The sequence below is a fragment of the Streptopelia decaocto genome (genome assembly GCF_964273445.1).
Source record: "Streptopelia decaocto genome assembly, chromosome: 2".
Classification (NCBI taxonomy): Eukaryota; Metazoa; Chordata; class Aves; order Columbiformes; family Columbidae; genus Streptopelia; species Streptopelia decaocto.
In genome coordinates, this window is record NC_138655.1 from 120797052 (window position 1) to 120810676 (window position 13625).

Genomic DNA, 13625 nt, shown 5'->3' on the forward strand with positions numbered 1-13625 from the left:
AAAGTGGACTGATTCATTACTCTAAGCACATTATCACTCTTTAGCATGACTCTTGCTATAGGTGGAGCTCAGCGAGTCTGCCTAAACCTGTTTTCCTCATGTCAACCTCAGCATTAAAGTCAGGTGGCACAAAGAGCACCATCGAGTTTTAAATCATGAAGCATGGCAATTTGTTAAACACTTAGTATCAGTCTTGTCCTTCAGTACCATACACAACATAATATAGATCCAAATACTATGACATATTAAAAATAAACTTTATTACAATGCAGGCTTCCTCAAATTTGCTGAGTTTTGGTACACATACATACATAAATAATACCCTTCGTTTGACTTTTACTTGAGTAAAAACCCATTCAAATGCTTCAGCCCATTGCCCATTGAAAGTTTAAGCCCTCACTTCTCTAATCACCAGCCTTTATCTTCCACAGCTGGGCATGCATCCATAGCAGAAGATGATACAATGTGATGCAATTGCTCCCAAATATGCCTCATTCTGCATTAACGTGGATTTCTTGACCAACACATCCAAGGCAGTCTCTTGGTAAACAGAACTATACAAGTAAGCACAAGCTAAGGACATTTCAAGAGTCTGTTTCACTGGAAGGCAATAAGAGGACATTCACAATTTGAGGCCTGACTGTCACAGGTGAAAAGTGCTTACAAAACCAGCAGTAGAGCCAGATAGGAAGAAGAGTCCCTCAACAATCTCACTGGGAAGTGAGACTTTTCAGTGCCCTGATCTATGCTCAGGTCAGCACCTGCAAATACAATACTCTCTTCAGTTCCGCTGTATCCATTTATTTTCTCAATGTTAAGTGATGAGCCCAGGTATTCAGAATTTTCTAGCCATAACTTTTTTTTTCTGACACCCATTCTGAATTTATCTTTAAGGTAAAAACAAAAATACCAAACCTGAACATCCAGATTCGACTATTTACAAGTATTTAGGTGTGATGGAAAGTACATACGCAGTTCAGCTTATGGATCTGTTGTTACTTCTAGACCTCTGGGCCAGGCACCATTGCCTTAGACTTCTAAAGTTGTTTCTGCAACCTTTCAGGAACCCTCCTGATATTTAAAGCTAAATTGGTAAGACAGACATAGATAATGACTTTACAAATTCAGGTCTTCAAAAAAAGAAAAAAAAAAAGGAAAATAGACACTCAAACAGATAACAATAATAAATTTCCAAAATATCTCATTAGCCAGAACATAAAGGAAACCAGTTTTAGATTTCAGAGGCCACAAAGTATTCCTGTGCTATGACAACACCCATGCAGCAAGTGTGTTGCTCTTCCACTGTTCTCTTTTATCTCATCTTTAACTTTTACAAATTAGTTACCACTTTCTAAGCATTGTGTATGTTCCAAGTAAGTTTTTTTCTTATCTTATGATCTATGACTGTTTATATTCAAGGCTTGCATTGTTTATAGACTTTCAAGTACCAGTTCACTGTTTTTGGGGGGATCAGTAAGATGATCAGTTTTATTTAGGGGATCCATATTCTTTCCTCTTCTTCTTCCTCTACTTCTTTGCTTTGTTTCTTTTGATCTCAAACACTATTAAACATTATAGCATGGAAACAAAAGGGAACAAGTCTAACACAGAATGCACTTGAAACACTTTAAAGTGACAGGCATCGTGATATTGTGTTGCCCATCTGGCTTAATAAAAAACACTGAGATTGTTTAACTTTCTTTGCTGAAAAACATAAGAAAATGTTTCTGAATGTATAAATAAAGCAGCAGAGTTCTGAATAGAAACAAGAAGGTACCTCAGCATATTCATCAGCCACATGGTAGCTACCTTGTAGCCTCATTGTTGATAATAAATGAGACTTTTTGTGTGTCACATTAGAGCTAGCACAAAAACAAATGTGTTTATTTCATATTTAACTGACTTGTGCCTGGGGTTATCTCTACTTGTACAAAGAACTCAGAGAGAGACAGACTACGTGTAGAAAGGAAGAAAATAAGGCTAGATCGATTTTTTTTCCCCTCCTATGCCCTCCAAAGAAAGAGGGAACCTTTATCCAAGGACAAAATTCAAGTGCCACTCTGAAAAAGCAACAAATAATGAGAAAGCATGTGAAACCGAAAATCTGGGGTTTTTTGTTTTTCTGGGTTTTTTTTGTATTTGTTTTTGTTTTTTTTTTTCTGAATTGAAAACAGGTTGTGGGTGTTGTTGTTCTTTTACTTTGGCATCACCTGGTTTTCAGAAGCACTGAATATCAACAACAATTCTGGAGAAAGCAGAAGTTTTACCACTTCTGAAAATCAAGCCCTCTTCCTCTGGTGAAGAACCACATGAACTCCCATTTCTCTCTTTTCTATGTTGCATATCTAGCAGCCATTTACTTGGGAAACCCCCTCCCCCCACACTACATTAAAAAATACGATCTTGTTTTATCAATTTAAAAAAATAATTGTGTTCTTTTCCCCATAGAAGTCAGGTTAGGGAAACACAGAACTCTTTTTAGAATTGGGCAGCTGAATCAGATCGATCCAATATATATGTTTAAATCTCAATCTTTTTAATGGATACCCTGTCTCTAATGCACCACAATAAATGTGATGAAGCTTCCCCTGTCTTCTGGATGGAGGAAAGTTTCAAAATGTTTGGTTTAATTTTTACATCTAAATATATGTGTGTGTATGTATGTATATATTCAAAAGCTGCTTCTCTTCTGCCTCCTTAAGGAAAAAAAATCATCATTTGACTCGATTCTCACCTTTTTGTTTGTTTGTTTGTTTGGAAAAAACATCAGGGCCATAATCAAGATTTGTTTATGGTAAAGAAGTGCCATTCCTAAAACAGGTTTCAGTGGGTTCAAGTTAGCAAGTGTCTTCTTTTGCCTAATCATACTAATTAGTGATTGTCAGCCAACATATTAAGACAACAAAAACCATAGCAGAGAAGAATAATTTTTAACTTCCTGCCTGCATGAAAATACTAAGTCGTTTTCAACATTTCTGCTTGCATGGGAGAGCTAAGACGAGGACAAAGCTCAAGTTTGCTTTCTTCTGCATCTATCTGGCAATTCAAACGCATCGCTGAAAAACAATCGCAGAATTAAGGTGGCTCCATGCTGGACGATGACAAAGACTGAGGTGAAGAAATGAATCTGCGGTACGTCGGGATTCAGAAGGAAGACTGTTGTTTCAGTAGAAATACCAAAGATCAGGCAATTTAACAGAAAAACTCCTTAAAATTAAAGCCCACCTGGACAGATTAGTTGGTAACCCACTCCCCCTTGCTTTGGGGTGTTCTCCAAAGCTCACCATCAACAAGCTTCTAATACCAACTATTCTGAAATTTCCACTATAAACATATGCAGTATGTAAAACACCAGTGGAAGATAGTTTAAACAAACAAGAAAGTAAGAACTGGTCCGGCCATGTAGGTCAAATAAAGATAAAAAAAAAAGAAAAAAAACCTCTATCTTCTGGACTGCGTTAGGGTGTCACTTCATCTTTGGTATAAAATAGGCCATCCATAGGCTGCATTTGTTCACAACTAGGAAAGACTACAGAAATTGTCAACAATTTCTTCTATCTATTGCTTTTTTTGCACTTTTTTGACCATAAGCTCCTATCTACTTAAGTTTTTTTTAATGCTCTTAAGCTAGGTTTTTGCAATGTGACAAGCAAAGCAGACTAAAAACTTCTTAAAGCTCATAAAAAAGACTGCAGATAAAAAGCACTAATGCTTTTGCTAGCGATCACGCTTTGTAAATAAAAAAATCTGCATTCTGCAAGAAAAAAACCCTGCATTCTCTATAATGCAGCAAGTTTTTTTCTCAATTCAATAACTTTACTGTAAAATGCTTTAGCCTTCTAGAATTTTTTCTGTCAACACTTAAGACAAAGTTCATAAAAGTCCCAGCATTTTTCCAATCCTTTCAGTTGCCACAGTTCCTTTATCATCAACTTTTCTTCAAAAGAAGAAAATCATTTTCTTTTAAACTGTACAGTTTATTTTTTGTTCACCCCAAAAACTCAGTCTATTAAACTTCTGCACCAGCACCGGTGTGAGCAGTTTCAATTCATTCTCGGGTTTTCTAACAAGACGTTGACAGCTTGCCTTGAGAGCCTTTGACGTCCTTAAAATTAAGGCAATTAAGATTCAAGATAAACCTTACCTAAACATTTCTTTAAAAAAAAAAAACCTCAAAAAACAAAAACCCAAAAAAACACTCTAGATTTAAAACAAGAAGAAAAATAAAATGAGAGAAAAGAAGTAGCTTAATTTTTGAGGAAGACAATTGGTTTTCATCTCAACTTGCTCCCTCTTGACATCATCAGTTTTTCTGTTAAAAAAACAAACAAACAAAAGAACAAATAACCTAGCTACACCTCCAGGAAAATTCTGAATTCGAATGTTCCTCCAGATGAAATGTCAACCCAGTGTTTTTCCTCTGGGTTTTTCCTTTAGTTGAAAAAAAAAATAGCAAAAATAAAATTGTCAGACTACATGACGGAACCATTTGCACAGCACATAAAAACACTGTTTTGTTTTCGTTGGGAAAGGTAGAAAAAAAAAGCATTCATTTGACGCCTGTGCAAACTGGAAGCCAACTTCTTGTTCAGTGAAGTTTCTCCATTCAAGGCAAAGATTTCAGACCGACATTCTTCAGTCCTGTTTATTGTCTGTAAAAACAATTGAATTAAAGTGGTCATTATGTCAAAACAACTTTGAAACAGGCTCCTCTCCTTTTTTTCCACCCAATTCCCTTTAAAAGTTATCCAAGCTAAACTAACTTCGCAGCTGTTTAAATACGATACCACCACTAAGCTGAAAACAGTCAGGCAGAAGAAGTGAACTCCTGCTTTGGGGACGTTAACACATCCTACGCAGATGAATTTACTCTTTTCAAAGCTATGCTTAACGGGCAGTCTAACTACATTGAAATGAGATGGATACGTGGGTTAACACTGTGTAAATATTTCAAGAGTAATACAATAAGAAAGCAAATACTTTCATAATAATAAGTGGTACTATTTTTTTTAATACTACTAATAAAATGATGGAAAAAAATACAATAAAAGGATACATTCAATTTTCTAAAGAAGAACACATTTTCTGATGGGAAGAACAGTTAAGACTGGGGAGCGGTTTGCTTAATGAGCCAGTTATGGCTAACTTAGAAGATAATATTAATTAGAAAAATATAATTTTTGATCATATACTATCAAATCTTTCTAAATTCAGCACAGAGAATAAACTAAGCTATCAAACCTTTTCTTATGGAAGAAAACTAATTTTGTGTCTTTGAGGTTTCATGTCATTTAAAGGTATGTCACATTAAACTTATCTTACACTATATGAGAGCATTGGGGAGATGTAGAACCTACGTATAAATGTTTCATGTCTAGGGCTATCAGCAAGGGTTAGCTGTTGCTTCTCCTGCAGTCCTCAAAACTTGCATGGAAAAAATCCTTTTCCAAATGAAGTTCAACACAAGAAAATCCAGCACCTTTTCTTTTGCAAGCATTAATGCATTTGCCTTGCTTAGATTTTAATTAATCTTAATATTAGGAGTTAAATTACGAAGGACATTGATGACATAACATTTGCCATGGAACTATTTTCTCTGGCATGGTAAACATAAAACTAACTTCAATTTTAGATAGTAAATTCACCAAAGGGCTTTTTCATTGCCTGAACCCTGAAAACAACAGATTTATGTGGTAGGCAAAAATTCATTATTTTCTTAGGGCTTTCTATGCATAACTTCCAGTAGGAGTACTCAAGTTGGATGCACACCTCCTGAGGTTCTACTGCCCTTCTGGGTCGAGTGGCCACCATATATGGGAAAGGTCAGTTCCACTGAAGGATCACAGCACACAATCTCTGATCTAACCTGGCACTGAGTTTGGCCACAAAAGGCTCCAGAAAAATGCAATTCCACATTTAAAATCAGAGTACGCTGTCCAGCAGACTTTTGTTTAGGGGTAAGAAAGTATACTTTTCAGGGGCAATTATCTCCATTTATCTCCACTCCATAGATTTCACACTTCTATGTGCAAAATTAAAGATTTAGAAGGAAAAAAGGGAGTATGGGTCTAAAATAATCAAGGTGATTTCCTCGTGAAGAAGAGTTCTCTGCTCAGAAACCAAGGGCTGTTTCTCCTGTATTGCTACACAAAAGGCAGCCAGGTTTTTTGCCATGAAGTTGTAATTTTTGAACATCTATGGGTGGGATCCTCAAGTACAGCAGCCAGCATATTGAATAAAAGAATGTGTATGCTGATTAAAAAAAGTGGAACTTAAAATTTAATTCTCATGGTTTATTTTTACTTACAAAGAGAGTACAGAGTCCTTATACCACCCAGTTCATTCTGAGTACACTGCCTCTCCTTCGTTGCCTGCAATTTCATGATTGTTGCAAAGAAAATAAATATAATGAAATACACTGTTATAACTTTCCTCCTGACTGATCAGTTCCTATGAAACAATTTTATAGTGTATGCCTTTTCCTTTGCTTATATCTGACAAAATCATTGTCCAGTGATTTTAATTACTTCCTCTCATCTTGCTTTGAAAACAGCTGTTGTACATTGGGCATGACGCTTGCTATTGACAAATATGCTGCTTGAAGAGCAGATTAATAGAATTATATTTTATTTACAAAATAAGTTAACTTGGTTCTATATTAGAGGTTACTGAAATATTCTGGCAGAAGTTGTTTTTTTTGAGACAGAGATTGTGCATGTATTGGTTTGTTTCTACAGCTTCCCACACTTCGCATTTCTGCCCGCAACTGGCAGATACAAATAGAGGGCACGTTTCAGAAAAAAATACTGAAATAATTATAATAAAAAATCTGTAGTGTGTCTACCTATCTGATTAAAAAAGAAATTCCTCTGAATATAAGTGCCCGTGCCATTAGAAGTATATCTGTCATTGCAAAAAAAAGGCAGTAGCTGACAAGGAAAGATGAAGGATCTCATTCTCAGAGAAGGTGGGAATTCACCATGCTGGCAAGAAACACAGCACCCAATGCAATAAAGAATTGCAATGTAGTTTCCTCCTATGTGGGAAAAATCTCAGAATCGGCTGCTCACAGCTATCTTCTGAGGGCTTCTAAACCTCAGTCCTTCTGCTTGAGACTGAAGGAAAAGGGAACTGGAACCAGGGAATGGTAGGATCCAAACTCCTACAGAGCACAGTCACCGAAACAAGCCAACAAGATGGTACAGTCTCATAGTTTTCTCTCCCCTTTATATTCTGTAGGTTTTGCCATCATGTATTTACAAGTACTAGAGAGGCTGACAGCTAGAAGGGATACACATGCATAGACTGTGTCTCCAATCTGGTGCATCAACAAAAAGCTTGGGATCAATTGGTTCTGTTATATGTACATATAGACAAATACAGGCATGACATAGGAAATAGTGAAGTCTTATGTATTATGGTGGTCAAAAAGGGATATTGTGTGATCTGAAATCATTTGTTACTGATATGTTAGATGAATAATTGCATCTTCCACTTCCAGAGGTCAAAAATGAAGTAAGGCAATTGACAGATGGGTATAATTCTAATCTTTCCTACACCAGCTCATTTCTTATGCCTCTATAAGTACAATATCAGGATGCATTAACTGACATATCTACCGTAGTTCTGTGTATTTGTTGACTTCCTTCTCCAAGAAAAAAGAAAAGGTGTAATTTTTCCACAGTGATGGTGTTCACTACACAAGTATTAATTAAGGATTGTTTTGGGGCTACTTCCTAGAATCTGCCTAACATTGACTGGTCCCAGCGAGTACCCTGTCACTAACTAAAGTTTTATTTTTCTATTGTGGCAAAGAGAAGGAATGTTTAAGGATTATTCTGAAGATGAAGGGACTCTTTAGGAGTTCTAGATCCAGTTGTCAGTGTCTATATTTTGAGCTTTCTAAGATACTCGATGGGAAGCAAACAAAGGGAGCAGAGGACTGGAGAAAGACACAGCAGACCCCATCCCTTTCTTATCCCTTCTTCATCCATTGCCAGTTCCTACCCACTCAAGGTCTGCATGGCACCAGTTTTGCACAATCACAAATACCAACTTGAGGCAATTCATACTACTTCAATAGTTACGCTTTCATGTGTAGCTACCTTTACATGTGTACTGTGCCAATATTTTCACCATTGCAAATTCTAAGCCCTCTTTTTAGCCTCTGATGCCGGATGTTGCTTTAGCCCAGTGTGATGATTGTTAATGCAGTTGTTGAGATCCTTCTGAGTCCAGAATTGCAGCAGACAGAGAGTATATCATTGCAGGCAGGAACTCAAGGACATTTTGCCAAGGTGAGGCCATTAGCCAAATGCTTTTGCTATTTACACTGCTATGTATCCAGAATTCATCTGAATTTAACAAAGCTATTTAAAATTCATATTGCTGAAATGGGGAGCAGAATTTGGCCCACTATAATCAAGAAACAAAGCCTTCTGGTTACAAAGCATATGCCTTACTTACTTAGACTGTTGGTAGGAATATGCAGGCGCATGTTCACTGGATGTTTCCACTGTCATCTGTTGCTGTTGACCACTGGCTTCCTGTGATGAAGATGCTACTGTCTGTGGAGAAGTATCAGCAACAACACCCTAAGGAATCAAATCAGAACACGAAAAGCTTACTAATTTTGCTGCCTACATGAATTACATTAAAAGAGATCAGCACCAGCTCACCACTCCTGTATTTTTCCAGAGGCTGAGAGAGTCTGAGATAGCAGAACCACATGCTAACACAACAAAGTCCATAAGTTTTAGAGAGCTAATCCAGCAACAAGAAGCTTCCTTAGCGTACCAGCCCTTGTAGTACTTCGCTCTCACAACCTGAAGTGGAAAATTCCTCCACTTTTGAGGACAGTTCTCTGCCCATTCAAAGCCAGAGGCAAAACTTCTTACTTCAGTGGAGTCTGAATTTTACCTAGTCTTTTTTACAGCGTACGTACAGCTCTTGTGACTTTCCCTTACCTACCCAACTTCGCAGTGAGTTCAAGTTTATTTTGTTTGATTTGCAATGTGATAAACGCAGAATCTAGGCTCACCACTCTCTGCTTTACTACACATCCAACAGAATTTTAGCTGCCTTAGAAAAATACTGCACTCCTCTACACACTGCTTTTATGCATGTTCCCTTCAAAAATAAATTTACTTCACACTAAAGACTTTTTTATCTGTTAAGTCAAAGCTCCAATGAAGCTTTGTTTTATTTATAAGTTTGCAAAAAAATAGCTAAGTAAACACACACAAGATGATGTGTATGAATTTATCATTAAGCCTTATTTCTTATCCTATTTAGACAGTCTGAATAATGTTATTTTTAGGTATTTTTGTATGCTTTCAAAGTAAGCTATATTTTCTTTCCTTTACTATCACGTTCACTGTGTTGGTCACATAAATAATGGCAGCAGGTCTCTTCAGTGATCATTCTTTATTACTGTATTGCACACAACAGAGCCAGAAGAGGGAGCACAAGGCACTTGCTTTGTTTATATTTGACTCCCGTGTAAACAACAGGTAGTTTATTTTAAATTATCTGTTAAAAAGATCAGTTTCATTTTTCAGAAATTCTTCGCAATTATTGCTTAACAGATTGTCAGCATTATCTTTTTCTGTCTAATTCCTTCTTCTTTTGTCCATCTCATCTTGAGATGGGGGTAGAGACCGTATATTTTTGGTCTCTATTTGCGTAGCATTTAGCATAGTAGGGTCCTGGTTCATGACGCTTCATGAATACAGATAAACATTAACAATAATCATTGTCCCTGGATCAGAGAAAGACAGGCTATATAATCAGATAATATTTTGATTATTACAATAGATAATTATGACATCATGTTACTTTAGCAGGCCTGAATATACCAATGGGTGATGGGGAGGAGGGCTCAGGAAGAATTAACTTTGTACTGGTAAGCACAGTATGCAGCCAGTACTGCCATAAGAGCCACTATCCATCCTACCATCTCCTTTTAATTTGGATTTGTATGTGCCCAGTTTAATACCTAAGAATGGCAGCTGAAGGGAGGCACCCATATCCTCTTTGTAAACAAGCAAGGTTCGGGACAAAATTATTCTGAGGCAAAAAAGACTAAAAGGTGACTAGATCAGCATGACAGAACAGTAGCAGCCTTTCCTGTGGGACCTCATCTGGGAATCTCAGTAATTGCAAAGAACCAGAAGAAACCAGGATGAGTCCACTTGACTGCTGGTGGAGCCATGACAACAGTACCACTAACTCAGCATCCTCAAAGCACAGAGTAGTAATAGCACAAACTCCAAAGTCCACAGAGCTGAAGACAGAAATACAGAGACCCTGGCACTACTCACATTACCCCAGAGGAGGGGAAAATTTACTAATAAAAGAGAACTAAAGAGAAGTACACAGGGAAGAGGATGCCAAGGCTCCCTCTTCTCATTGTGCTCAGCGGCCCTTATGAAGCTTCACAGAAGCGGAGGCACAAGCTGACGCTCTCCTGGCAGCTTGTGGTCTACAGGGTTGAGTAAATACTTACTCATTAGACTGTCATCAGCATGACTCAGCCCCAAGGAGGGAGGGAGCGAATCCTTCCTCAAGGATGAAAAGCACTCAGTCAGTGCAGCATCCTCCACGTCTGTATATACAAGAGGAAGGTTTCCATTGCTCAATCACTTTTTCTGGTGGCTAAATGTTTCAGCAATTACCTATACTTGCTAAGGACCGCATCAAAACCTCTTGCAGTCTTCTTGGAATCACTTTTGGGTTCGTGGTCTGACTGCTGGGTTTGATTTCCTGTCTCTTCCCATCTCCCTCCCAAATACATGGGGAAAAAATAGCCATAATCACCAATGTTTTATTCCATGTCCTGCTGTACAACAAAACAAATGCAAAACAAGAGCCCTTGCAAATAAAAATAATAATAATATTTTTAAAAAGGAAGCAGGGAGAAAGATAGAAGGAAAAAGAAAGAAAGAAAGAAAAGAAAAAGATGAAAGAAAGAAAAGAAAAAGATAAAAAAAAGTGCAGTCCTAATTTTAAAAGCTGGAAGCTTCCAGCCACCATTCCATAAAGTAACCTGAGGGTCCTTTCAAACGACAGGTGCAATGAGGCTTAAATGATAAGAGTTCTGCTACCCCTTCAGTCTGCTTCCATGGATGGAGATAAACTTACTTCAATAGGGACAGCTGTTGGAGGCACAGGAGTGTACTGGGGAATGTAGGTCCCTTGCATAGGTGCAGCAGCAGTCATGTACTAGAACAAAACAAAGGCAAAGGAACATTAGACAACCACAATCGAAACGTACAACACCATTTTAGAATCTGGGCACTTTCAAATTCCTGTTCAGAATTTGTTGGTTAGTGTATAATTTCTTTTAATTAAGGGTTTTAGGCAATGGTAGGAATTACCTAGCCATTAAAAGTCATAATCTTGAACTTCAAAGTCAGGTCATATTTGAATATGGGCAATAGCAAACATCTTGCTGATAGATTCAGATTGTTGACATGGCTTCTAAAACTGAGAGACTCCTCTTTGTACTTATAAAAAAACAGTAGAGACATGACAGCAGCATATATAGTGGTTACAGATACAAAACCAGTCTAAACAATATTTTGGAATCTTATTGATCGTATCTAATGATGCCTACAAAACCTGAGGCATGAACGTTGACAGGTTTATTCCAGTCTATATTTAACCCTATCAGTAATAGCAGTCGAGTTTACAGGGATACAAAGCTGCAGAGAGACGCAAGCCGAAACAGGCAAAAGAAAGGAAGAGGAATATACATTTCAAAGTTTCTCCTTTTGCACACAAAATCCCCAGCTAAATTCTTGTGGCTTATTCTTAATATCTGGGAATCTTTCCTATGCATTTTGAAACTTCTGCAAAATTTTATTATAGCAAAACTTTGTATTAGCTTCTCTAAAATACTGTCTCTCCTAAGCACAAGAAGACAATTGTTTTAAAATTCATGAGTGCGTGCGCATTTTGCCATTGGTACGGCACTGATCTCTTGATATACAGCAGTTCTTAAAAAGTTCTTGAACTGAATGCAACAGATATTGGTCAAATCAAGTATCGATATTAAGTCGTCAGATCTATATGTACTTTTCTTTCTACAATCCAGTCCTAACTACATGTCTTTACTGACAAGAATCTCAGAATGTGCCCAATCCCACAACTGACTGTATGACGCTTCCGCTACGTGTTATCTTCAAAGACACACCGAAGATCTGAATCAGCCCAGAATGTATTTGATGAATTTTAAAACGAGTTAAATATAGCTTTGCTTCCTGGCAGAGCTAGGAACTGCTTGCAAGATTTTATTCTGCTGTTTATAGTAAAATTTACATTTAAAGCACTCTCTCACCTCAATTCTAAACTAACTGGATGGTTTGATATGCCTGCCACAAACATGCATTATGAAATTACATAGTGGGGTGCAGATTCCGCAGCAATGCTGGAGAAAGGCCTTAGGGAACAGCATAGTTAAGAGTCCCACAGCCAAATTCTGAAGTCTTAATTCAAGTAAAAGAAAAAAATTACTTTGATGAAATTGTTTTCTATAGAAAAAAAAATCAGTGAGGAAGATAGGTGACACAGAATGTATACTTGCACTTTGAGTAGCATACTATATTGAAAGCCATTACAATATTGTTGCAAAATTCAGTGGTTTCCTTAACTTGAGCAGAGATGGGAGTATCGTCTGTGTCTGTGTGTCCATATCAGGCCATGATTTTTGGCAGCTCCTTCTCCTTGTTCTTCAGAAAGCAAATTGATTTTAATAGGATTTTTTAATGAATACTACCCCACCAAAAGCATTAGGCCAGCTATCCCTATTGTAATCTGTACAGTCAGGCTATTCTCCTGCCTTACGGATTAGGAGCTAATGAGAATGTTACAGCAGGGTATTCCAGAGCTGCCTCCGCTTCATTCATTCTGCTTTGTAACATTGCCGTCACATGTTGGGATGACATCTGCTGTGTAGCATTGTTCTAAATGCGTCAATATTTATCATTAACCTGAAGCACTCATTCTTACAGCTCTGCAAAGACCTACAAGGGTTTTAAATACCTATGCAGGTTAGCTTCACTCAGACAAAAATATACAGATTTTAATTAAAACTTTTATTTTAAAGAATAAAGTGGACTCATTCAACTTGGTCTTCATCAGAGTTCTTCCCTTACTTTACATACAAACACATATGAATTTTCATACAAAGATACAAGATTATTCAACTGTCTTTTAATTCAGACCACTCCACTTTTTGCAAAATCTTTTGGCATTGAGTTCTGTAGCACAACAATTGAAACTGTCCAGGAATTAAATGGTGCCTTCGCTGGCTCTGCAAGCACTGCTCTCGGTAGTCGTGCAGTTTCTTACCTCAATTGTTAGTGTTTTCCTCTTAAGGCAGATCCTAATCTTACTTGCCAGACTACTTTGCTACTACATAATCTCTAGGGAAAACTGTTCTGTTGACTTGAGTGCAGCTGGTGGCCCTGGCCAACCTTTGCTTGCCTTGGTCTTTCCAGACACTCACACCTCCCCATATTCTTCCAGTTTAATTTTTTTGCATGAATTTTAACTGAATTCAGCCAAACAGCAGGTGATTTACAGTGCCGGAGACCAAAGCTGTCCAGTTATTAGCCAGACTC

At 37.5% G+C, this 13625-nt stretch overlaps 1 protein-coding gene across 5 annotated transcripts in view; it reads right to left on the bottom strand.

Annotated features, from left to right (window-relative positions):
* Positions 1 to 240: 240 nt before the first annotated feature.
* The window catches only part of RBMS3 (RNA binding motif single stranded interacting protein 3), a gene marked incomplete at its 3' end in the record, with an annotated part of 709654 nt that continues 696269 nt past the window's right edge, over positions 241 to 13625 (bottom strand). For 3 of the 5 annotated variants that reach the window (XM_082045370.1, XM_082045371.1, XM_082045373.1), the window contains 3 exons: positions 11143 to 11223; positions 8467 to 8594; positions 241 to 4652 (listed from right to left, as the gene is read on the bottom strand). In XM_082045370.1, the coding sequence (XP_081901496.1) occupies positions 4646 to 4652; positions 8467 to 8594; positions 11143 to 11223 (216 nt within the window). Of the gene's footprint in view, positions 4653 to 8462; positions 8595 to 11142; positions 11224 to 13625 lie in introns of those variants that run through there. The other 2 variants (XM_082045372.1, XM_082045374.1) reach the window with 1 other exon arrangement.